This window comes from Choloepus didactylus, chromosome 1 (genome assembly GCF_015220235.1).
Source record: "Choloepus didactylus isolate mChoDid1 chromosome 1, mChoDid1.pri, whole genome shotgun sequence".
NCBI lineage: Eukaryota > Metazoa > Chordata > Mammalia > Pilosa > Megalonychidae > Choloepus > Choloepus didactylus.
The window spans coordinates 107835594-107860066 of NC_051307.1; the positions used below are offsets into that span (position 1 = coordinate 107835594).

The 24473-nt window shown below is 56.8% G+C and overlaps 1 protein-coding gene across 3 annotated transcripts; it reads right to left on the bottom strand.

The window, feature by feature from the left end:
* Window positions 1-2633: 2633 nt before the first annotated feature.
* On the bottom strand, window positions 2634-22647 carry EPHB3 (EPH receptor B3). Of its 3 annotated transcripts, XM_037839127.1 has the most exons (16): window positions 22105-22647; window positions 13166-13230; window positions 11321-11993; window positions 8904-9059; window positions 7860-8210; window positions 7575-7699; window positions 7248-7407; window positions 7058-7166; window positions 6617-6669; window positions 5437-5559; window positions 5068-5315; window positions 4428-4643; window positions 4167-4316; window positions 3880-4073; window positions 3620-3775; window positions 2634-3513 (listed from the first exon to the last, which is right to left on the bottom strand). In XM_037839127.1, the coding sequence occupies exons 1-16, from the start codon at window positions 22226-22228 to the stop codon at window positions 3405-3407; spliced, it is 3012 nt and encodes a 1003-aa protein (XP_037695055.1). In that variant the 5' UTR covers window positions 22229-22647; the 3' UTR covers window positions 2634-3404. The 3 variants fall into 3 exon arrangements, with proteins under 3 accessions (XP_037695055.1, XP_037695049.1, XP_037695064.1); XM_037839121.1 differs by having other exon boundaries at window positions 4167-4643; XM_037839136.1 differs by lacking the exon at window positions 22105-22647 and adding an exon at window positions 21759-21776 and having other exon boundaries at window positions 4167-4643.
* Window positions 22648-24473: the final 1826 nt, after the last annotated feature.

Sequence of the window (24473 nt, forward strand, 5' to 3'; positions counted from 1 at the left end):
AGGGGGAGCTGCAATTCCCCAAGGATCACTCCTCTTTCCCACTGGCTTCTCTTTTTAAGCACTAATTGGGGAGATCTAATTTTCTGCCCTCGCCTGCAACCCACCCCAGTGTGTAATTAAGGAGGAGACTGGGCAGAATGAGAGCCTACCCCCCTCACTTTCTATCTGCCTCCAGGAAAGCAAGACCTCTCCAGAGGAGCCCTTATTCTTCCTCTCCCCTTACTAGGGCCCCACCTCTCCTTGCAACCCTGCCGAGGGGTCTGAGGACTCGCCCCAGGCCTCGGATGAGACAGGCTAGCTTGGTTAGGATGCCCGAAAGAATGCCCTGTGCCTGCGCTCTCTTTGCATCCCTTCCCCCACTTCATCTCATTCTTGGGAGGATCAGAGGGTATATGGGTAGGGAGGCGGGGCCAGGGAGGGTCCTGTGAGGGAGGACGTGTGAGCCGGAGTAGGGGAGGCGGTTTGGAAGTATGGTGTGGGTGTGACTTTGGTAAATGTAGTGCGCCCCTATCTGCTGTTTCCGTGGGTGAGTGGAAGGAGAGGGGTGTGCCTGGAGGGGGAGCGAGGATATCTGAGAACAAGGGAAGGGAGGTATGTGTGCTGTGCTAGTACATCCAGCAAAGTTTTACCTTACGTATCCGTAGTTTTGGGGCTCGAGACGCCCCTCAAGATCCTTGGCCTGAGATGCACACACCAAGCGCCTCCCCCTTACTGTCTGGTTCACGGCCCCTACTCCTACCAAGACGCTCAAAGTCCACGATCCCGCCCTCCCTGCGGACCCAGTAGGGGGCGATATCTCACCTCTGCGGGTGGAGCCCCCACCCCAGAGTCTCTGCGCTCTCGACCCAGACTCCCGCTACGGCGGTCAGTGACGGGATACGAGGGCGCGGGGTCGCCCCAAGAGACACGGACCACGGGCCCTTCCCCATCCTGAGCCTCAGGAGTAGGAAGTGGACACTGAGTAGGAGCTTCGAGCGCCCCCTCCCCTTTATATGAGCACTCAGCCCGGGAATGTGACGCGGGGTGTGCAGGACGCCACTCAGCACCGGGTCCCCTCTCCCGGCCTCCCGCAACACCTCTCAGTCGTTGACAGCTCGGGCGCCTGGGCCCAAGAGCGACCTCGGGCCCCGGCACCGCTCTCTACCTTGGCAGTCTCTCTCCCTGCCCCCAACGCGGGACGGAAGGAGGTCTTGGCGGAGGGGCTCCGTCCCTAACACCCTCCCTAAACCTCCCCAGACGCCGAGGGCCGGAGCCTTGCGGGGCGCCCCTCCCCCGGGCCCAGACCACTGCAGCGCGGCGCTTGGCTCCGTGGGGGGAATATTAAGCAGCCGGTGCCATGGAGGGGCGGAAGCGGGGGCCCACTAGGGCCGTTCTCTGCTCCTCTTCTCTTCATGCGGCCCGGGACGCACAACGGATTCGGTCTCCAGGACTCAGCGAAATCCGCAACCTTCCGACGCCACCTGCTTCTACCCTCGTCTTCCTGCCCTGCTTTACCAGGCCTGGCCTCCGCACCTGAGATAGCCTTCCTGTGCTTCCTGGCCTGCAGCCCCGCCAACCCCTGGCTACAACCTCCACAACCCCCCCCCCCCGCCCCATTTTAAAAATTCCCTGTGAAGCTCGGCCCTGCCCGGAAACGTCCAGGAGATGTGAGGGCCCAGACATGAGAACCCCAAAATCTATATGGCTCATTGTCTGTCCACGCTCCTGCCCCTACTGGGTGCAGCCCAACGACCCTCTAGTTGAAGATATGCAGGTACCTTGGAAACCTGTTCCATGTTGGGAAAAGTTTTACTGTTCAAGGGGTCCTCTTGACAATCGGAATATAACTCCAGCTGCTGCCCCCCACCCCCTTACTGAGTCCAAGAGGCCTCTGAGCTGCCCACCACGCTTTCTCCTTTTGACATTTCCAGAAGCTGTTTTCCTAACCCTCTCCCTGGTTCTTGTTATTTATCTTCTGAACCTTTCAAGTGTGCAGGCAGTTTCTGGGTGGGAATCCCAGCCCCAGGCCTCACTTACTGGCTCAGCGACTTTGGGCACCTTACTTAACCTTTCCCTTTCCTCCTCTGTAAAAAGGAGATTAAAAATACTTCTTTGCCTGGCTGGGTTGTTGTGAGATTAAAAAAATTCTGTGCATAAATAAAGCATTTAGCCCAGTGCCTGGAGCATAGTGAGTGCTCAATAAAGAGGAGCCACTCTTCTGGGCTGCGGTTTGGTGAAAGAAGCCTGCCTGGCATCTGAACGCTGAGCACTAGTGGACCTTCATCCCCTTTGTCCTCGGCCCCGTGACCCTGGGAACTGACCAACACTCTCTCCTTTCCCTTCCCTCAGAGACAATGGATGTGAAAGGGCTCTGTCTGTAAGACACCATCCAGACTCAAGTGTGTGTGCCCCTCCCACAAAGGCCTGAGCCTAGAAGGAGTGAGCTCTGAGGTAGTTTGCTCTCCACTGTTCTCACCCTGCTTTTGAAGTTTGTCAGATGCTCAAAGCAATGAGGGCGAAACACAGAGGGGAAGTTGAGCCTGGATAGGCTCGGATCCAGGGAGTTGTGAAAGGCAGGGGACCAGGGACTGCGAATTTGAGGGCATCAAGGAATCAGCCTGCCTTGGGAGGCAGAATGAAAAGGGGCGAGAGAGTCATCTTATTGCCTTTATTCCGCTGATGGCCCAGCTGGCCCCACTGCAGGGCACAGGGCCAAGCTTTTACACGCTCACCCACGCTCTCTGTGCAGGCCAGTGCATGCACACACACACACATATACACTCACACACACACACCCGATCTCTGGCTCTGAGAGTCAGTCTCTGGGGGGTGGCGAGGGGCTGCACCTCAGCCTGCCCCTGCCTGCCCTTTTATGACAGCACCAAGGGCGGGGATGGGGGCAGGGCCCTCAGCCCCAGAACAACAGTCCCTGTGCAAACTGGAGGTGCCAGTTGGCTTTGGGGTGGGGGTGTCACATTTTCCCTATTCCCAGAGTCCCTTCCTCCAGTTCCTGAGGGAGGGACTGCTTTCTGCCTACCTGGGGGGCCAGACCCCTGCCAGGGCTGGGCCCTGTGGAACCCAGTTTATCCCCCATGTGACCCCACAGGACCTCCAAGACTGAAGAATAGCCAAGTCTGAGGTTGTCAGGATCCCTCACTGGAGAGCAGGAAGACCTGGACCCCGAGGGGTCTGGGGAGGGGTCATCAGCCCCTCTCCTAATCCATCTTCAATATGAAGAGGTTTGGGGTACACTTCCTGGGGAGGGAACGCAGGCCTGGAGGAGATGTCCCAGCTTGGGGCCTCCTCACAATTCCATCTTCTGGGCCAGAGCCTAAAGCCAGGCATTCGAAAGTCCAAAAGTCCAGCCGGCTGGTCAGAGTCCCCGCGCAGTCCTTGGGGGGCACCCATCCGGTGGGAGTCGGGTGTCAGACCTGCACGGGCAGCGTCTGGTTCATCTGCAATCGCATGTCCTGGATACTGCTGAGGATCTTCTTCTGGTGGCCAGCCAAGGTGACCCTGATCCGGAGCAGGTCTCTGCAGGACGGACCAAGGGCAGGATCAGTCCCATCCCTCTTGCTCCCATCACCCTGGACCCGGCCCAGAGGCCCCTGCCCTGCCCCTCCAAATCAGACACACTCACTCTGCGGTCATCTGGGCCACCAGGTCGAAGGACGCAAACCCCGCACTGACGAAGCTTTCCTTGTACCGCCCCATCTTGATGGCATCCAGCCAGTCGCCGACTGTTGTGAAGGTCGTGTAATCTGGTACTGTGCGGTCCAGGAGGGGCTGTGACATGCTGTGGGGAGAAGAATGGGACCTGATGGGTCCTGAGGGCAGGGGAAACGAGGAGGAGGGCTGCTGGCTCGAGGGCAGGGTGGGAGGAGGGGCGGAGCTACTGACCCAGACTGGGCGCTGGCGATGACCTTGAGGCTGGCAGCGTTGCGGATGAGCTTGTCCAGGGTGTTGACGATCTGGGAGAATTTGGGCCTGAGGTTCCGGTCCCGCACCCAGCAGTCCAGCATGAGCTGGTGCAGCGCAGTGGGGCAGTCCATGGGTGGCGGCAGCCGGTAATCCTGCTCTACGGCATTGATGACCTGGGCCAAGGGCAGGGAAACTTGGGGTGAGCCACCACTCTGCTGCCCAGCCAGCTCCTGCTCACCCGCCCGCTCAGGCTCAGCCCCACTCACGTCCTGGTTACTCATGTCCCAGTAGGGTCGCTCTCCATAGCTCATGACCTCCCACATGACGATTCCATAGCTCCAGACGTCACTAGCAGAAGTGAACTTCCGATAGGCTATGGCCTCTGGGGCAGTCCAGCGGATGGGGATCTTCCCGCCCTGGTGGGGGGGGCACACGCCCTTCACCCTGTGACTCAGGGCTGGTCCCCAACCCCGAGCCCCGGCCTGGTCGGCCCTGACCCCAGTCTCCCTCCCAGCTGCTTCCTGTACCAGGGAGCTGGTGTAGGTGGGATCGGAGGGGTCATCCTCCAGGAAGCGGGAGAGGCCGAAGTCCGAGACCTTGCAGACCAGGTTGCTGTTGACGAGGATGTTGCGGGCGGCCAGGTCGCGGTGCACGTAGTTCATCTCGGACAGGTATTTCATGCCGGCAGCAATTCCCCGCAACATGCCCACCAGCTGGATGACCGTGAACTGCCCGTCGTTGAGCTAGAGGCAAGGAGCAGGCTCAGGCGGGCCCACCTCCTGGCCCAGGACCTGCTGGATGGCCTGCCTGCCCTCCCCAGGTCCTCAAGAGACAGCTGGCAGAGACCATGCTGCACCTACGCCTGCAACCACGCCCAGCCATGTCCTGAGAGTAAGTAAGCTGCCCTACTATGTGCCAGGCATTTTGTATACAGCATCTCAATGAATCCTCAGGAGGATCTAATGTCGTTTACTACTCCCATTTTGCAACCCAGACAGCAGAGACTTGGAGGGCCTAAATAACTCCCCTGAGGTCACGCAGCAGCCCGGGGAGGTCAGGAGGTACACTCCCATTTGTGGACTTGAACAGGAATGATGGGACTTGGAGGGGCGGTTGGCCAGACCCTGTCTTTCTGGGGGAGGGGGAGTGGCTGGGGCAGGCTCCTACCCGGAGGAAGGAGTCCAGGGCGCAGTTCTCCATGAACTCGGTGAGGATCATAACTGGCCGACTTTTGGTGACCACGCCCTCCAGCCGGATTATGTTGGGGTGGTCAAACTGACCCATGATAGAGGCCTCACTCAGGAAGTCCCGCCGCTGCCTCTCCGTGTAGCCCACCTTCAGTGTCTTGATGGCCACAAACACCTCCCGGCGGCCAGGCTGTTTCAGCCGACCCCGGCACACTTCCCCAAACTCCCCTGCAGGGTAGAGGGCACAGGTCGGAAGTTATTTCTGGGCATGGCCCCTGTAGCCAGCCTGTCAGTCCCCCCTTGGGCTCGCCCCTGCCCGCTTCTCCCCACTGTGACCCAGGGGACTCACCAGCTCCAATCACCTCCTCGATCTTGACGCACGATACGTCAATCTCCTTGGCGAACTCCCGCACAGCCTCATTAGGGTCCTCGTAGGTAAAAGGGTCAATATAAACCTTCATCCCAGGAGCAACTAGAGGCAGAAGAGGTGGGCATGAGAGGGTGACAGATCTTCAGACCAGTCTCTTCAGGCTGGGGGCTTCTAGGGAACCCCTCACACCTTGCTCTCAGGCCCTGGGGCGTTGCCTCCACCTCTCACCCCGCACACAGGAGCACATTTAGCAACCTCCCTGCTGAATCCCTCCCCTGCAAGGTGAGAAATCCTAGTGACCATAAAGGCTAAAAACCTAAGATTCCTCTCTCACTCTTCTTTCTCCCTCATCTCTCATCTTGTCAGAACCTCTCAGATTCATCCCTCCCCTCATTCCCCCTAGCCCTGACCTTGTCCAGGCCTTCAACACTCAGACTATTGCAATAGCCTTCCAGTCTCTGGACTCTTTTCCCACCAATCAATCCTGCCTACTCCTGTCCTCCTAAACAATACTTTCATTGTATTACTCCCCAGCTTGAGAGCCTTTCCTATTACCTATGATGGAATCAAGTCCAAACTCCTCTGCCTGCCTTTCACGACCCTCCAAGGACTGGCCGCAGCTCCCAGCTTTGCTTCCCAGCGGCTGTCAAACCTGTCTTCTCACTGCCCCCACAGCTGGGCACGCTCCCCACCCCACCCACCACCTTCCAGTGGCTCCCCAAACCAGGAATGCTCTCTCCCACCTCTTAGACCCCACTCATCCTGCCTGGCTCAGTTCAGTGCAAGTCTACCTCCTCCAGGAAGCCTTCTGCTTCCCTGAACTCTGCACTTTTTGTAACAGGAACACCAGCTTAACATTTAACTGTTCTCTAATTGCTTCCTGTATGTATGTATCTTGTCTTTCCCAGAGGACTAACTGCCTTTGGGGGCAGAGGTCACAACTCATTCATCTCTGGGGGTAGCACCGGAGTACCTGGAGTGAAGTGGGGCTCAGAGTACCTGAGCGAGGTAGGGGCTCAGGAAATGGCACTTGATTGGAAGCAGGAGGGAGCCTTGAGGGCATGCTTACAAGGAATAAAGTTCCAGGCAGGGAAAACGGGGTCTTTAAGCCCTGCAGGGGAGCTGGGGAGCTTCGGGAGGCGGGAAGGAGGACACTCACTGTACTGCTGCAGCTTCTCCGTGTACTCCGAATCAGAGCCGTGCCGCTGCTTCCTGGAGATGGCAGGGTGGAAGGGAGGCCTGAGACAAGTCCTACAGCTCCCTTTGTTCTGGGGCAATGACCCCTGGGCTCACAGGAGGGATAGAGAGAGCACAGGGGATGGCCTGGTGCCTGGTCCCGTGGTTGCTGGTTACAGCAGGTACACTGGGGCTCAGAGGTCCCTGAGGGGATCTGCCAGTAGACGCAGGGAGTAGCGGGGACAGGGTGAGAGGATGTGGGCATGGACTGGAGAGGGCCTTCCAGCAAGTAGAGCCTGAGTCCAAGAAGGCCATGGCTCTGGGTTTGGGGTGGGGAGGTGTTTTGTCTGCTTGGCATATGGGTTCTAGGAAGCTAAGGGCACGTTCTAGTCTGCCCATGGGAACAACATGGGGCTGGGAGTACCTGAGGCAGACGATAGCGATGACCACAACAGCCACGAGGAAGACAAGTCCGGCTGTGGCAGAGCCCACGATGAGGGGAAGCTGCTCCTGGAGCTGCTGGGCACTGGAGCCTGGAGACAGAGGAGGGGCTGGTGAGTGGAGAAACAGAAGGTAGGCACAGGGGCTGGGCAGGAGCTGGGGGGGCTACGTACCTCTCTCGCTTGTGGTCTCAAACTCGGCCGGGTGGCTGTACTGCCCGTAGCCAGCCACTGTGCGGGCGCGGACCTGGACCACGTAGCGGGCATCGGGCCGCAGTCCATCCAGCTGCACTGAGTTCTTCTGGCTGGTCACCGTGGAGGCGATGCCCTCACTCTGCAGCACCAGGAGGAAGGAGGAGTCCTCAGTGTGTCCTGAGGCCAACTAGCCCCTGCCCACACCCAGGCCTGCCCCACAGCCCCCTCAGCTCCCAAGAGCCCCCTGACACTCCCTTCTTGGCCCAGTTTAGCCCAAGGCCCCCTCCTGCCCGCTGAGGTTCTGACCTTCTCAAAGTACTTCATCTCGTAGTCCAGGATGACACCGTTGGGCCGCTCTGGGGGGGCCCAGGACAGGGTCAGGCTACTGCCTGAGCTGCTGTGCAGGTGTAGTGTAGGCACTTCAGATGGGGCTGGGGAAAGAGTGGAGGGCTCGTCATGGGCTCCTCAGGTCCTGACATCCTTCCCGAGGATCCCGTTCCCAGGGGACCCCTGGTGGTCCCTTGGCAGCCCCCAGCTCTATACAGGGGAAGAGAAGGCCTGGGCCCCCACCCTACTGTGTCCACTCCTCACCAGCCTGGTTGGTGGTGATATTCACAGCCGCGTAGCGGGGGGGCAGGGGGCTCTTGCCCGAGACACCGTTGACTGCCTGCACCTCAAAGGTGTAGCGCGTGTGAGCCAACAGATGGCTGATGTGCACTCGGCGCTCTGTCAGGCCCAGCTGCCGAGGCTCAAACTCCACATTGTCATCACAGCGCGAGCAGGACGAGGCAGCCCCGGTCCCAGGGCTCCCGTGGCACTTCTTGCAGATGACGTTGTACAGGAGATCTTCCCGGCCACCCAGGTCCCGCGGCTCACTCCACTCAAGGATCAACGAGGTCTCATTCACATTGGAGATCACACCCCGGGGCGGAGAGGGCACCGCTGTGGGGAAGGTAGAGAGGGCACAGCTCTGTTCAGCATTCCCACGCACTCCAAGCTGTTTCCGAAACCTTGCAGAATACCTTTCCTACACTTCTTCACCTCTAAAACTCCTATTTTCCATGTAAGATGCCACCTCCTCTTGGAAGCCTTCCTTGATTCACCCTTTCCCCATCCTCTGCTTCCCATAACACAATTTTCAGGCACCCCTCTAGGCTAGCACTTTCCATGTTATATAGTCATTTTCTGTTTTCACATTTGTGTCCCCCACCAGTTGTGAGCTCCTGTAGGATGACAGGATCTTATTCTCCTACCAAATGCCAGAGAAGGGAAAAAGTGGCACACCAGTCCCAGAGGTGTGAGGCCCCCTCCTTGGTTAGGGCTGGGACAAGTGGGCAGCAGCTTTATACAGAGGAGGGACCAATGGCCGAGAAACCCAAGTCGGTTCCTGATGTCTGGCTAGGAGCTAATATAAGCTTATTAAACGTTGGTGGAAGGGATGTGCCAGCTGACCCAGATTCCGGCATAGGGGTGGTCACTTCCTAGTTGTGCCATCTTGAGCACAACATCTAACCTCCTTGAGCTTCAGCTTCCTCACTTGGAAAATGGGGATTGCAGAGTGACCTGTTTCGGCCCTCCAAGGCTGATATCCCCAGAAAGAAAGCCTGGGATAGTGTGAGGGTAGAATGGACTCACTGGTACAGGCACTGTCTGCAGAGTCTGAGTCCGCGCGGTAGAAGTTATTGTGGCAGGTGCAGATGCTGGCAGCTGGCGAGGTGGTACGGCTATTGGGGGGGCAGGGGAGGCAGGGCCCCTCTCCCTGCTTGGCCTTGTAGCTCCCAGGTGGACAGGCTGCGGGTAGAAAAGAGGATGGCGGCTGCTTACCTCCCTGCCCAGGCCCTGCAGACACCAATCCCCCTCGCCTCCGTGAGAATCTGGCCCTTCCCCAGCCTTGGTCTTGGCTCCTATACCTCCAGACTGTGGGGGCAATGCTAGGATGGCCCAAGTCCAGCTGCAGCCACAAAAGGCTTTTTTGCCCCATGGAAACCCCACGTCAGCGGATTCCTCCCTGCCCCTGCCCCCCCATCCTGACCCCAGGGCCTCACAGATGCAGACACCTGGACAGCCCAGTTGTTGAGGCAGGAAAGACAGGAAGCGGAAGGGGGAAGGGGAAGAGAAAGCCCGCAGGCTGGTAGCACCCCATACCCTGCTTGGATGTTCTTATCCATCCCTGAAACTCTAGGAAAATCATTCCTGAGGACCCTCAAGGACACCTCAGAACAGCCAGGAGGTGGGGCCTCAGAGTTTCACAGCCACCCTCTCTCCCCACCCACCAGGAGCAGGGCAGCACTCCCTTCTGTCCTTGGGCTGGGGTACAGAAGGGTAAGAAAAGGAGGGAAAGAAAGCAATCAGGAAGCCTGGGGTCAGCTGGAGTTCAGAGGCCTCAAAGTGACCACAAGGGGAACCCCAGGCCCCAAAGCTAGCTCGGAGCTCAGTGCCTGCACATCGCCTTCTCCTTGGGCCCCTGGTCATGGACTCTGTAGAGTCCCCCGATCCAGGGAGGCCATATACTTTATTAGTCACGCTGGAATACTTGGGGAGCTAAAGGGGGCACTACTAATAATTATATTAGGGCATAAACCAGGACTGTCCTGGAAAACTAAAGTCTCTGGTTACCCTATCTGTGTGTGGCTACCTCTGGGGGAAGATGGGGGTGTCACCCGGAGTGTGGAATACCCAGAACTGGGGGCGAGCCCTTCTCTGGGGTCCAATTTCCCCCACTAACGTGATATCCACCCTAGCTCTTTTGCACCAATGGAGGAGGGGGCAGAGGCCAGGCCAGCCCGGTTGCCATGGGAACCAGCATGCATTTCCTGCCAGTGACCTGCAGAGTGTTAGCCCCTCTTCAGGCTGTCAGGCTCATCACCCCCACCCCCTTTCTCCACTTAGGAAGAGGAAGTCTGGGGCAGGTTCCCACAGAGAAGTAGAGAGCCAGCGGGGCAAGGCAGTAGTCAACCTCCCATGAGAGCACCCAGCCTCGCAGCCAGGCCCAGGCCACCCAGCCCCTTATTACCCTTACTCTGTGGTAAGAGCCTGTCCCTCATTCCTCAGAGCTATGTGCTGTCGGCCCCAGGGAAGACCAGGTCCTCACCTTCTGTGTGGCAGAACAAGGGACTAGGTTTCAGTCCCAGCTCCAACGTTTCCTAGCTGGGTGGCCCTGAGAACAGACCCTCTTTGAGACTCAGTTTCCTAATTGGCAAAATAGGGGAGGTAAGTGGAATCTCAGGGTCTCCACTGCCTGGAGTTGGTGGATCCAAGGAAAAAGATGAATTATATTTGGCAGGGCTCAAATAAGAGAATCCTACACGAATGGGTTCTATACCTGGGAAGTCTTTAGCAGCCTCGGCAAGCCACCCAATCTCCTCGTGTATAAAATAAGGACAAAATCATCCCTGTCCTCCATGCATCCTGGGCCACAGAGACTCACGGCGTTTCTAAGTACTTTACTTGCACCGAGTCTCTAAGCCTCACTAGTAACCACCATTTTCGTCCCTATTTTATACATGAGGAGACTGAGGTCCAAAGAGTCAAGTCACTTCCCCAAGGTCACACAGGGGTTAAGTGGCGGAGCCAGGACTCAGGACTTGAGGAACTGGGCCCCTAACCTACTGCCTCTCAAGGAGCAGATGAGACCTCTCCAAGGTCAAAGGGTGAAGCAAGAGCTGCCCACAGCCCCTCTCCCTGAAGCCCTGGGGCCCCTCTAGCACTTCCAGGGGGAAATGTACACTTGGAGGGAGACAAAACGAACATCTCTACCAGCCTCCTAAGTCCTTGACTAGGTTCAACAGTGGCCTGTTTGCCAAGGATTCTGCACGTTTCTCCTCTTCCTCTCTCATTTTGTTTTTTTTTCCCCCTGTCTTTTTCCTTGTGCCTCTCATTTTCTCTCTCTCATCTCCCTCCTTGCCCCCTTCTCATATTCTGTGTGCCTCATACCACTTGTCCATTTCCCGCTCCACCCCAGACCTCCTCTGGCAGCTAGGAAGCAGTGGGTAGGAGGCAGTGGACCAGACCCTCCCCTCCTCCCACCCCACCCCCAGCCAGCCCCCGCTCACCACGGCACTGGCTCTCCTTGGCGGCTGGCTCATGGCCAGTGGCACAGGTGCAGGCGCCCACAGGCACCATCCACTCCCCATCACCGTTGCAGTAGAGCTTGAGTGGCACCGACACCTCCACAGCGTTAGGGATGCAGGTGCCGGGGGCAATGACCAGCGAGGTGGGCTCGGCCCCGGTGAGGGTCTCGGGGAAGAGAGCGAAGCCTGCCGTGGTGGACGCGCACTTCTTGTAGAAGGCACGCACGGAGATGAGCGACATGCAGGCGCCCTGGTCCTGGAAGGCTAGGTAGAAGCCGGCCTTGGAGAGAGGCCCGAAGCTGCGCACCTTGGTGTTGACCCGGCCAGCGTCGAGACGTGAGAAGCTCTCATCCGGCGCAATGGTGTCCACCTTCACGTAGGGGTTCTCCATCCAGAAGGGCGTGGAGGCCGAGGCTACATCGCTGTCGGCCTCGTAGTAGAAGAGGTTGAAGGTCTCCTTGCAGGAGCCGGGGATGTTGGGGATGCTGTTGCAGTCGCGCACGGTGAACTTGAGCTCCACGTAGACGCGCTGCACGTCCTGCCGCCAGATGAACCCCGTGCGGAGCCAGTTGTTCTGGCTTGACTCGCGCACGTTACACACCTGGTACGTGCGGATGGGGTTCATGGCCTCGTCGTAGCCACTCACTTCTTCCCACTGCGTGTCGAACATGCAAGAAAGACAGAGTAAACACCAACATTTACAAGTGGTTCCTATGTGCCCTGGCCCGCTTTATTTACTTCACAGAGAAGCTTCCATGGTGTCGTGGCTGAGCATACAGACCCTGGAGCCAAATTACATGGGCTCAAAACCCACCTCTGTTTGCTATGTGACTATGGGTAAGTCACTTAACTTCCCCTTGCCTCAGTTTCCCCATCTGTACCATGGGGATAATATTGATACCAATCACATAGAGATGTGTAAGGAATAAACTACTTTATATGATAAAGCACTTAGAACAGGGCTGGGCCCATGGTAGCTATAGTATTTATTATCTTTATGCATCAGTCTCCTCATCTGTAAAAATGGGACTGATAGGAATTAAACGAGGCTGTGAGGAATTAAATAATATATGTAATGGGCTTGTTACAGTGCTTGACACAGAGCAAGCATTCAGTAAACACTGGCTGTTGCTATTACCATCACACTTAAGTCTTCATGACTCCATCAGGAGGTGCTTTTTTTGTTCCCATTTTAGAGATGAAGCCAAGGTTCACAGAAGGTAAAGACTTGCCAAGGTCACAGAGTCAGGCCTGGTGACTGCACTACTATGCCATCCTACCCCAGGTTTCCTAAGCTTATGCAGCAATAAAGGCCATGGAAGGAAAATAGAATATTTTAGAGCTGTCCAGATTATAGGAATTTAAAGGTCAAAAAAAATGGAGGCCCAGAGAGGTAAAGTGCCTTGCTCAAGGTCACACAGCAAGTTAGAAGTCTGAAACCAAGGTTTCCCAATTCCCGAGCCAGTGAGTATTCTTTCCTGGATGGTCGGGACAGACCTGCAAAAGGGCTGTCAGGCAGGAGAGGGATGGGGACAGGCTGAAAGACAGGCTGAGGTGGGCAGATGGAAAATGGAACAACAATGGTGGGGGGCGGAGGAGGGCACAGGCAGGCAGAAGAGTGAGAGACAAAAACACCCTCAGAGGAGGACCATTAGGCAATAAGGAAGGTGACAGGTGGAGAGGACGGGGGGATGTCACAGGGGGTGAGAGGGATGGGCAGAGGGCTGAGGCACCCTTCTCCAGGCCCTGGCAAGGTGAGTGGGGATGGATGCTGGGAGATGAGAGGTAGCCTAAGTGTCCACCAACACTCAGGAAAGATGGCCTTACCCCACTTTCTGGATGAGATGTCCACGCCAACTCAGATGTCACCCATTTTGTGTCCATGAGGGTTTCTGGGGGAACAAGAGCAGAAAAATGTCAGGTGGCTAAACTCAGGATATGAAGAAAGAAGAGGGCACCCAGGAAGGGCAAAGACACAGGAGGCCAATTCCCACCAGTCACCCTCCTCAAGCCCTGAGGCCCCCGGCACCCCTGCCCTGGAGGAGGACCTGTGGCCAGCTCCACAGATGTCACAGCTCCAGAGACATCAGGTCAGGCTGGGCAGGGGGGGTGTCTGCCACTGACCCCAGGCCTGGGTTAATGAGGCGGGAGCAGAGGCGGTTCACACACCTACAGGCTCTGCTAATCTCCGCACAAAGGGGCCAGCAGGGCCTTTATCCTGGAACAAAGGGCTGCGTGCTTCAGACCCTGCAGCCCTGGCCTCCCCTGACTCCATTCCCAACAGAGGCCCAATCCCACACCACTGCCTAGGGGAAGGGGGGACAGACACTGGCCAGAGCCAGCTTCCACCCTCACCTCCCACTCACCCACCCAAGAGGGATGGGGCAGGAATGCTATTTGAGGGTGGTGTGCAGGCCATTAAGACCCAGAACCAGCTCCTCGAGAGCTAGTTCAGTTCTTACTTCCTTGGAAGAAGGTATTGTTAGTATGCCTGTTACTGATGAGAAAACTGAAGCTTGGATAAAGTAAGTATACTGTCCGAGGCAAAACTGCCATGTCTTAGAGTGAGGGGTTGAAGGGTGGCTCAAATTCGGGTCTATCTGACTCCCAATCTAACTCTTTAACCAGGGCACTGTGACTTCCAGATGCCCCTCTGTACCCAGGGGGTTAGAGAAAGCCTGGCAAACTCCTGCATATTCTGTAAATCCCAACAGAGCTGTCTCCTCCTCCAGGAAGCCTTCACTGAACATCCAAGTCAGGGTTAGATGCATACAGAGCCAGGGGCTTTGTTAGAGCACTAATTCTGTGCTCTGAGCTACATCTTCTTTTCTGTTTCCCCTCCTTTGGCCATAGGAGGAGCCCATTAATGCTTCTGACATAAACTAGCTCCCCTAGGAACCTGCTTCTGGATTCTGACTGGCCAACTCTGCTCTCAGTGCTGACCCCAAACTCAGATCTAAGAGCAGGAAAGGGACTTTGTAGTCAGCCAGCCAGCCACCAGTTTACCCTGAGCTGGAATGGGGCAGGGTCTCCCCAGAACTCCTGGAGGCCTCTACATCAAATAGTTGGCAGGCTGGGGGCTGGGGGAGGCCGGGAAGGCGTGGGCGTGGGGGCCGAGGAGTACAAAGACCCAGACCCCACAGATTTCAGGCTTGCAGCCTTCACTGGTTTTCTGGAGTCTCTGGGTCTGAGCCGGGGAAGATGGAGGTCCCAGCTGCGGCCCCATGTCCCTGCGTTCGACTGAGGGGGCGGCGGGCATCAGCCATTCGCTGCTGGGAATGAGGCTCCCTCCTCCTCGTGCAGCAGCGGCTGGTCCCTGGAGGACCCGGCTGCAGGGTGAGCTATTCCAAAGCCTCGTCGGTGGCCTGACAGGCCCCTCTGGCAGACAGACAGACAGACACAGACATTCAGCGGGGGTGGGGGTGGGGTGCGGATACCTGGAGGGAAGCAGAGATAGGCAGAAGCAGGCCCCCCACCCCAGACCCGCGGGGAGAGAGGCGGGGCTGAGCAGGGCCTCACGGAGGCGGATGGGTGGGCGGGCGCGGGGATGGGGGGACGTGCGGAGCCGGCTGGTGGGACCAGACAGCCGGGATGGCCGGCGGCGGACTACAAAAGACAGTGCGATGGAGAGACAAGGAGGCCCGAGGAGACCGAGACAGAGAGGGAGGCTGCCAAGTGGCCTCTTCCCCAGCCAGCATCCCGGAGTCTTCCCGTCCCCGGGATCCACCCGAGCCAAGAGCGCCCCCTCCCCGCCCCCAGCCCGCCAGTCCGCCCGCTTGTCTGCCCGCCTGTGCGCCCGAGCAGGCGAGGGCTCCCACCGCTCCCTCGCTCGCCGCCTCCCTCTCCCTCACTTCCTTCTGCTCAGCCTGTGCCAAACCCATCTGGAACTGTTTAAACCCAAATATTCAGTCCCCTCCCCCCTCCAGTCAGATTCCTCCACAGTTTAAAACAAGCCCTGCGCTCGCTCCGAGGAGGGAGCAGAGGGAGGGGAGGGCGGGAGGCGGGCGGGCGGGAGGGATTCTGTTTAATTTCTGGGGAGCGAGAGAGGGAGGGGATCGGCCCTTGGCCATCGCTCAGCCTTGGCCATCGCTCAATCTCGGCACATTTTTCCCATTAATGAGGAGAGGATTTAGATTTCGAGTCATGTGTGCCTGAGGAAGGGCTCCAGTCACCCTGGTGGGGAGGGGGGCTTGCTCTCCTTTTCTCTGCTTCTCTGGGGGTGGGGGTGGGGGGGCTGCTCCCCTCAGCCTGCCCAAGCACAAGAGGGAAGGCAGGGACCTACTCAGAACTGGAGGTGCTACCTCCAGCCCCAAGCCTCAGGCCTCTTACCTGGGCAGGGGCGGCAGTGGGGAGAGGAGGCTCCGAACCCATCTGTCCTTGGCACTGTGGGGGAGAGACCCAAGGCAGCAGGGCCCACCTTCTCTCTGCTATGTGTGTTGCATATGCGTGTATATGTACACATGCTGGGGAGAAGGATGTGAGGTACAAGGGATAAGAACAAGAAGAATGAATGGGCAATCTCCAAACTCCCCTAGCTGCCTAATATACCCCCATGCGCCTCTGCCCCTGGTGGCTGGTGGAGGGAGACCAGAGAGGAAGCTGGCCACCCCTCAGACACAGGGCCATGACAGGCAAGAAACCCCAACAGCTCCCCCTCCCCCCTACGCCAAGTCAAAAGGGAAGTTGGTGCCAGGCTGGGGTCTTTCTGGGATTGAGGCTTCAATGCTCAGATGTGAAGCAATACCCACTTTCAGGTTTCCACAGGTTTCCCCAGGGCCATGGAGATTAGCCACGTGGCAGCAGCTGTGTGGCTCATGCCTGTGTGCACAAACACACAGATACACATGCAGCACCCAGCTCTCAGTGCCAGAGCTCCTTCTCTACCACCGGGCCAAAGAGTGACAAGTCAAGACATATGGTGGACAAAAACACACAAAGCCACAGCCGCCCGCAGACACATACACAGCTTCATCGACAGCTCCGGTCTGTCTGTCTTAGACACACGGATGCATATGGTACAAACAGATTAGTCTTCCTTAGACATTCATATACACAGTAAAGCTTTCTTACACATATTTGGCTTCCCTTAGGAAAAGGCTCACTCTTACAATCTTCCTTTCATATGTTCAGATTTCCTGAGACATATGCATATACAGAGGGCAAACACACTCAACAGTATGTTCTCCTTACACACCCAATTGCACATACTATTGCCAGCCACAAGTCACTGTCTTGAGAGTAGTCAAGTGCAGACACAAACACCAGTTTCCCTGAACAGACTGGGTGACATGCTCTTACACAGTTGTATGCAAACTACAATCAGCTGCACACACACAGATGCCCAATTGCACTGTAGCATGGCACAGCCCCCTCCGCCCCATAGGAGTCTGCAGACACAAGTATCAATCCCTAGAGTTTGTGTAACCCTTGGAGTGTATCCGTCATGCACATGCAATGTACATACACATAAAAATACATACACACTTTGAGCATGCTCTTTCTATGGGATGAGTCTTCAACTGGGGAGGAGGAAGAGTTGGGAGAGGGCAATGGCCCTCATATAGCTCCTTCCATGCTCCCTGGTCACCATCCTGTCACCAACTGTATTGTGCCTCTTCCTCTGGCAGGGAAGCCACATGGGTCACTTTTGCTAAGAAAGCAGAGGTGTCGGGGTGGCCCTGGGCTGATGTGCAGAGGAGGATGGAGGGGGAGCCTGTGACTAGCAAGCCCCAGACCTGCTTCTTGTTGCCCTGGCTCAGGCAGGAGCTGTCAGGTCCTGAGGCCAGGGGTGGGGCAGGGGCAGGAAGATGATTCTGGGTGTGGCTGGGTGCTGTCTCCCTAGGCACACAGCCTCTGTCCAAGCAGCAGTTGGATGCCAGCTCAATGGCACTGTCTCAAGGGTCCCTGAAACCTTGGGGAGGGGGTAGCATCATGAGCTTTAGGTAATGCCCTTTCACACACCAGCTGGGAGCCCAGTATGAGAAAAACATCATGGGCAGCCCCAGCCCAGGGGTACCTGTTGAGAGTCTGCTGCCTGTTCTGGGGAAGGGCCTGGTACACAAAGCTTTATGGAACTGTCAGACCCTACAGCACCCCAGACCTCCCATCACCCAGAGCACCTTGTCTCAGGAGTGGCAGTGTCATTGATATCCAGGGAACCAAAAAAATTCTGGAGACAAGCAAGAAGCCTCCAGTCCAAACTTCAAGACCAGGGGCTTTAAGGTGGCAGAAAAGGCCATGCTATGGGGGTGGGCCAGCAGAGTATGCAGGGGCAGGAGGCCAGAGGGCAGGGTCTGGGCAAAAGGCACACCCTGGAGGTCCTGCCTGCGAAGGGAGGGCAAAAACTCTATGCCACCCCTGCAGTTGGACCCCCATCCCTCCTCTCCATGGAGTCTCTACTTCAGTCAACCAACAGATCTGGTTCCCTGGTCTTCCATCTCACCCTCCTTCCATCCCGTGTTTGTGTGCACATATGTGTACCAGTCTGCACACTTGGGGTGGTCAATCTGAGGAGGCAGGGGGGACCTTGCTATGGGACCCGGAGGGCGTGTATGTTTGTGGGGAGCTTAGCTTACCCAGGGCCACCTCCCGCTCCCCATTCCCTGCCATCCCAGCTCCTTGGCCCCCATGTCTGGGACAGAGAGGAGGGGAGCATCTCTGAACAGAGAACACATTTTGTTTTTCATTCTTCCCCTCAGATCACGGGGATTTATAATTAAATAAACCTGAGAGGGAGGAGAAGGAAGGAAGAGGCACAGGGCAGGGAGCCCAAATGTCTCAGTGCTCATCCATGCCCCCCACCCTGGACCTGGCCTTGCTAGTCAGTCAGTCAGATGGATGGATGGACAGAAAGCCCTTACGTGAGGCCTCAGAGCCCTTCCCTGGGATACTGGTCATAGAAGGGTCTGGCCAGGAGTCCAGGAGCAGAAGGCAATGGGAGACCTGACACCAGAGCCTGCCCTTGGGGCAGGGGGCCTATTCTACCCCATCAGCTGCCCAGCTGTGCCCGGTCTCCCTCCCCCCACCCCTCTCTACCCACCCCCACCTCCCCACAGCTGCCCAATCCCGACAAACCAGTTTGACTCAGCACAACAGGCAGGGCTACAATTTTCAAACTATGCAGGCCTGGTGATTCAGCCTCTTCGTGCTGTTTAATTAGTAAAAGGCCGGGTGGCAGAGGCCTTGCCCACGGCAGCTTCGGCTGTAGCTTCGGCTTTAGCTCGCTGCTGCAGAGGCCACAACATTGGAGGTGGTGGCGGCGGCGACAGCAGCTCTAGCTAAAGGGAGGGCAGTGGCGAGCAAACTGGTTCCCCCAAGTATCTGCCGCTGTCCCTCGTCAGCAGCTCTGAAGTGCTAGCTCATAACAGGGACTGGGGGGAAGGGCAGAGGCAACTTAAACAACTGAGCAAACCACAAAAATCTCAGACCCATTGTCCACTGTCAGCTGCCACTTTCTCAGTGGTTCCTGCTGCTGGCTCAGACTCACACACTTTCTTCTTCCCTTGGGGATCAGTGCCACCACAGAGGCAACTCAGCTAACACGGCTTGGCTGGGAGGGGGTGTGCAGGCCCCCACTTCTTATGATCTGGTACCTGTTTCTCTTTTCCCAAAAAAGTTGGTTCCCCGCAGGGACTTGCCATCCATCTCAGGTATAAGAGGCCCTTTGGTCCAGACACCCTTCCTCACCCCAGTCCCCTGGACTAGACCCCACTCCCCAGCCCTTTCATGGTCCTGAATATTCAAGAGAATGATCTTGGTTTAGGGGAACTGGGGACATTAATCAAAAAGAGAGTGAGCTATTACCAGGGAGGACAAACAAGGGCTCTGGTCTCACCCACACAAAAAAAACTGATGAGATCCTTGAATGCAGACTCTTGGTGAACCCCAAATGTTCAGGGAGGAGACAGGAATCAAGAGCTAGGCAGCATCCAGCCAGTGGGTACACAAGGGGCAGCACCCACAGTCCGGGGATCCCAGGCTTAACTGTCATGACCCTCAGACACAGAAAGGACCCTGGGAAAGGGATCACCAAAAGCTGCCAAAGGCCATGGGTAAATCGAGTCCTGAAAAAGCCACGTGGAAGGCTGGAGCGAGAAGGAGGCTAGGCCCCTACCTGTAAAGCTTGGAGAGCTGATAGATCTTCACTGCCCTATGGTCCCAGGCTCAGGACGCTTGCAGTCCACCCATCCCACCCTTCAAGCTCAGGAATGGAGGAGGGTGGGGTGTACAGGCTGGGGTCAGAGAACAGCTGCACACTGACCCTGCTCTCTTCCCAGCCATTCTCCCCCTAGAGCTGCGGGGCAATAGAGAGGGGACAATTCTTTGCCACCAAGACGAACCTTCCAAGGAGGCCAGCCCTCCAGTCATCACTTCCCTCTCCCCATCAGCCCTTCTTCTAACCTCCCTCCAGCAGAGGACAAGGGCACACACCAAAGCTGCCAACCTCCTAGTTTCACTTCTGAGGCTCCCCAGGAAGCAGACCCTATGGTGATAATAATAATAACAGCTAATCCTCGAATAACGATGACTATGTGCTAAACATTTCACATGTACTAACATTCAATCTTTGCAACAACCCAGTGAGGTTGGTACTATCTCCATTTCACAGGCATGGGCACTCACTGGAGGGAGACTAGAGGCTAGGAAGGTGTATGGGATCCACCCGTCCATCTCTGTCTCTCATACACACACACACACACACACCACATGCACTACACACACCAACTGAAGACCATAGGGTCTAAGGTATGGCAAATGTCAAGGAAGCTGAAAGCCACAACGGGAGGGCACTGCCACTTCCTAGGGGTAGCCCCACAACTGATCTGGCCTCCCAGCCTCCTCCCAGCCAGGGAGTAGCCTAAAGGCTAAAAGAGGAGGTGGGCAGGGTAGGGGGAAACTGGCTCTTCTGCCCTCTTTCCTGGGCTGCCTCAACATATCAAGACTCTGCTTCCTGGTCAGTCCCTAGTTCCTGGCGAGGGTCTGCCTCAGAGGATGGGACAGATTGTGAAGGGATGGGAAGAAGGAAGGAAGAAAGTGGTAGAGGGAGGGAGGAAGGAAGGGGTGAGCCTCTCCAAGTAGCCCTTGCTCACCTGACCCAAACCACACCCCCCACCCTGCTCTCAGCACCAGCACCCACTGCACCCCACAACCAGGGCCCTGGGGTCTGGCACACACAGGTGACAAACAGCTCCATGAGTGTGTGTGTGTGTGTGTGTGAGTGCATGTGTGCCGGTGTTGCCTCTTCCGGGCTGGGAGAGTCACACAGACCTGGGAACTAAAACAGGCTCCCTGGTTCACACCCTTCAGGCAATCAACAACAAAGCCTCACACTGGTTTCTCACGCCTGTGATCCTATCACACACCTGTGGGGGAGTGTGCATGAGTGTACGCAAGTGCACACGAGTGTGGGTGTGACCTCAGCGTGTCTGCCTGAATTTGTATGCGTCCACCCATGTGAATCGTGTGAATCGATCTGTTAGCACCAGTGGGCTCACAGATAAAAGGGGCTGGGGAATCGAAGGAACGTTTCTTCCCTGGAGAAAATTGGAAAGCACCAAAAGTTGCCTTTCTTTCTCTCTGAACCGTGTTAGTTTTTTCCTTCTACCCTTTAAGTTTACCGATTGTGAACCTATGAACAAAACCAAGTTACAGAGAATTCACTTTTTTTGTTCCTAAACTATGAAAGTGACTAGGTCTGTTAAAGATGTCAAAAATAAGTACTGCCTATATTTTAATTTCTTCCCAAATTTCTGTAGTGTCCTCTTCCTACATTAAGGAAGGTTTTTGAACCTCATTTAATGGCTCCACATTTTTTGGAAATGGTGTGTCTGAGTGTGTGTGTGTGTGTGAGTCTCTCCATTGTTTGTGATCTATGTCGGTTCCTCTGTCCCTCCCAAGCTTGTGGCAAGTGTGTGAGTTCTCCTATCAGAGCCAACAACACTTAGGCTGTTCATCCAAGTACAAACCTTTGGAAGTTAGAGCTACCCCCTCAGCGAGCGGTCTTGGCAGGTTTCACAGAATCTATTGTGAAGCCGGGCCCTTTCCCACCGGTTAATGAATAACGCCTACCTGGGACAAACCCCACAACTTCAAGGGTTCAGTGGAGACTCAAACTCCTACTGGATGAAAGGCGGAAGGGGAGCCGCCGAACAGGGTGCGCCGCCCGCGCACACGGCACCTCGTGTGTAGTTGGCGCTCGGTAAACCATAAACAATAACAGGCCCCCGCCTCTCCAGCCCCGCAGCCATCCCCTGACAAAGCGGGGTGCACTCACAGTCTCACAGTTAACTCCAACGGGTTCCTAACGAGCAGCTGCCCCCCCGCCCCCAACCCGGGAGTCTCGCTTCGCCCCCACCCGCGACGGCTCCGCAGCAGCCCCAGAGCTCCCGTCTCGCCTGGTGGGTCGCCCACCCTTCCGCACCTCCCGGAGGTGCCGAGGACCCCGCTTCTCTGTTGTGAGTGTGGGGTACCTTCCACAAAGGCTCACCGCGGGCCGTGACTTTCGGGGACGATCATCCCCAGCCGAGCTGCGCGCGATCCCGCAACTCGCGGACCGCGGGGCCTCCGACCCAGCTCGAGCCTCCCAGGCGGCTCCGGGGGCGTTCTCCCCGCACCATCCCCCAGCCCCTGGATCCCGCGACAGTTGCGGAGCCTCCTCCGACGTGCGCTCAACCCACATCGGACCCACACGGGGGGCGCTCTCCGGACCCGGCTCGGGCGACCCCCGGCACCTTCACTCCTTGGGCGCGCCCCCCGACGCCGCTCACCTTCCAGCGCCCGGCAACCGGCGGGCAGCAGCAGGGGCAGCAGCAGCAGCAGCAGCAGGGGAGGCAGCGGCAGCAGGAGCCCCGGCGGCGGCGGCGGCGGCGGTGACGGGCGGGCTCGGGCCATGGCCGGGGCGGGCTCTGGGAGCCGAGCCGGGCCGCGCCGGGCCGCGCCGGCGGGGCTGCGGGCTCCCGGGGGAGGGTCCGCACGGCGGGCTCCGGGGAAGGGTCGCGTACGGTCCCAGGAGATCCGGGCAAGGAAGGGGTGCAATCCAGACGGGTGTCTCCAGGAGTCGAGGCGGCGGTCGGAGCCCGGCGATCCTCTGGGATGCCGGCAGGTCGGTCCCGCGGGAATCTGGACGGACCGGTCCAGGAGGCTCTGCGGAGCTGGGTCCGGGAAAACTCCGGGAGGCTGGCAGGGGCGCAAGAGCGCAGGTGGTCGTGCTTCGAGATGCACAGTAATCCCACGGCGGCTGCCGGCCGACTCGGCTCCGGGCTCCGGGTGCGCGCGCCGTCCGGGGTCCGAGTCGGGATCTTGCTGCGCTGCTCACGTACTCACTTCTGCTGTCCCCAGCGCTGGCGCGGCCGCTCTGGACGAGAGGGGCAGGACCGCCCGCCTGCCCGTCAACATCGGAGGCTCCGCCCCCAGCACCCAGCCGCCCACTCTCAGAACGCCAGGCCCGCTGGTTCAGCCTTGGGAGAGCTCTGCTGGAGTACAGTTGGCTGCAGCTCCGTCAGGCTCACCCTCAGGGTCTCCGCGGCCTGGAGTGGGCGGATCCAAGGAAAAGATGAATTAGATTGGGCGGGGCTATGCTGTCTATCAGAGGGAGAACCCCGCCCCCTGCCGCCCATTGGCGATTAGTAACTAAACCTGAGTCCGAGGAGGTGCCAAGAGGATACAATGAGCAGGGGGCGCCCCCCTGTGGCCTGCACGTACCCTGGGACGCCCCCACGTGGCAGCAGTCTTTTCTCCAGGTACGTCGAGACCCTAGACTCAGAGCACTACTGGGAGCGTCCACCTCGACATATCTTGCGTTCAGGGCTTTCTCGTTTGTTTATTCATTCATTCGTTCATTCATTCATCATTCAGCCATGTATTTAATCATTCATTCAACAAGTATTTTTCAGCACCCATGATGTGCTAAGGAATCTAGTAACTGCTGGGGCTAGAGTGATGAATAAGACAGAGGTTTGTGTTATCTTGGAGCTAGTTTAGCGGTGGAGGCAGGTATTAAGTCATCCCGGTGGAGGGTAACAAGCAGTGTTATAGAGGAAGAACAAAGTGTAACACATATGTGGGGGAAGGCTATGGGAAATGACATGCAAGCTGAGATATGAAAGATGAGTAGTAGGTGAATGATGTGTGTCTTGAGAGTGAAGAGGGGTCTGTTTCAGGCAGAGCAAACACACTTTGTGTGGGAATCTGAAAAAAGCTGAAAATATCTTCAGTGTAGAGTGAGAGGCTGAGGGGCCTACCAGGAGGGTTGGAAGTGGGTGTCCGGGGATCAGAGGGTATTTTTAAGACTCATGATAAGGTCTTCCTGAGAGCTGGGGTTTGAAGCAGAGGCGCTACCTTGTCAGATTAGCATTTCTAAAGGATCTCCCTGGCTGCTCTGGGGATAGTGAATGGGAGGACACAAGGGTAGAAGCAGGAACACCAGATATGAGGTTGTTCAGTGGTCAGTTAGGGGAAGACGGTGGCTCAGACTATGGGGGATGGCTATGGGGATGGAAAGAATAGGCAGATTTAAGATGTATTTAGGAGGTAGGGTTCACAGGAAATTGTGACTGTGGTTGTGGAAGATGGAGAAGTCAAGGAAGACACAGATTTCTGGTGTGGGCAGATGGGCTGACTTCTGCCCCATTCACTCAACAGACATTTACAAGTACTCTGACACAATAGCTCTTTTTATTAAGAGGTAGATGTTATTGTAGTCTCATTTCACAGACAAAACTGAGATCCAGGTATTGCATAGCTTTTAGGCACACTAATTCTACTTATCAGAGACCTAAGGATCATCTAGGTGCTTGTTAAGAAAAAAACAAAAAAATAAAAAACTTAGAATCTTGATCACCCTCCTCTGCCTCAGAACTTGGGTCTCAGAATCTCTAGGGTGTGGGGCACAGAAATCTGCATTTTTAATAGGCACCCCAGTTGAGTCTGATGTTCACTAACATCTGAGATTCACAATCAACACGCAACCTCTTATTGTCCCAGCTGGAAAAGTATCCTTTCCTGGTCCCTCTGATCCTTCCCCAGCTAACCTAAGATTTCTGGGGACAGAGAGTGAAAGGTCAGATACTAGGTAGCCTCAGAAGCAGGATGATCAAACTTAATCTTCTGAAAATGAAGGGCTATAGCTCCAGTCCTG

What these genes read in the sequence shown, in the direction of transcription:
- EPHB3 (XM_037839121.1), bottom strand. Translation starts at nt 22,228, where the DNA reads ATGGCCCGAGCCCGCCCGTCACCGCCGCCGCCGCCGCCGCCGGGGCTC. An exon ending in TGCAGACAGTGCCTGTACCA is followed by an intron (nt 8,211 to 8,903) that starts GTGAGTCCATTC and finishes CCTTCCCCACAG; the next exon opens with CGGTGCCCTCTCCGCCCCGG. An exon ending in TATCACCACCAACCAGGCTG is followed by an intron (nt 7,700 to 7,859) that starts GTGAGGAGTGGA and finishes CTCTTTCCCCAG; the next exon opens with CCCCATCTGAAGTGCCTACA.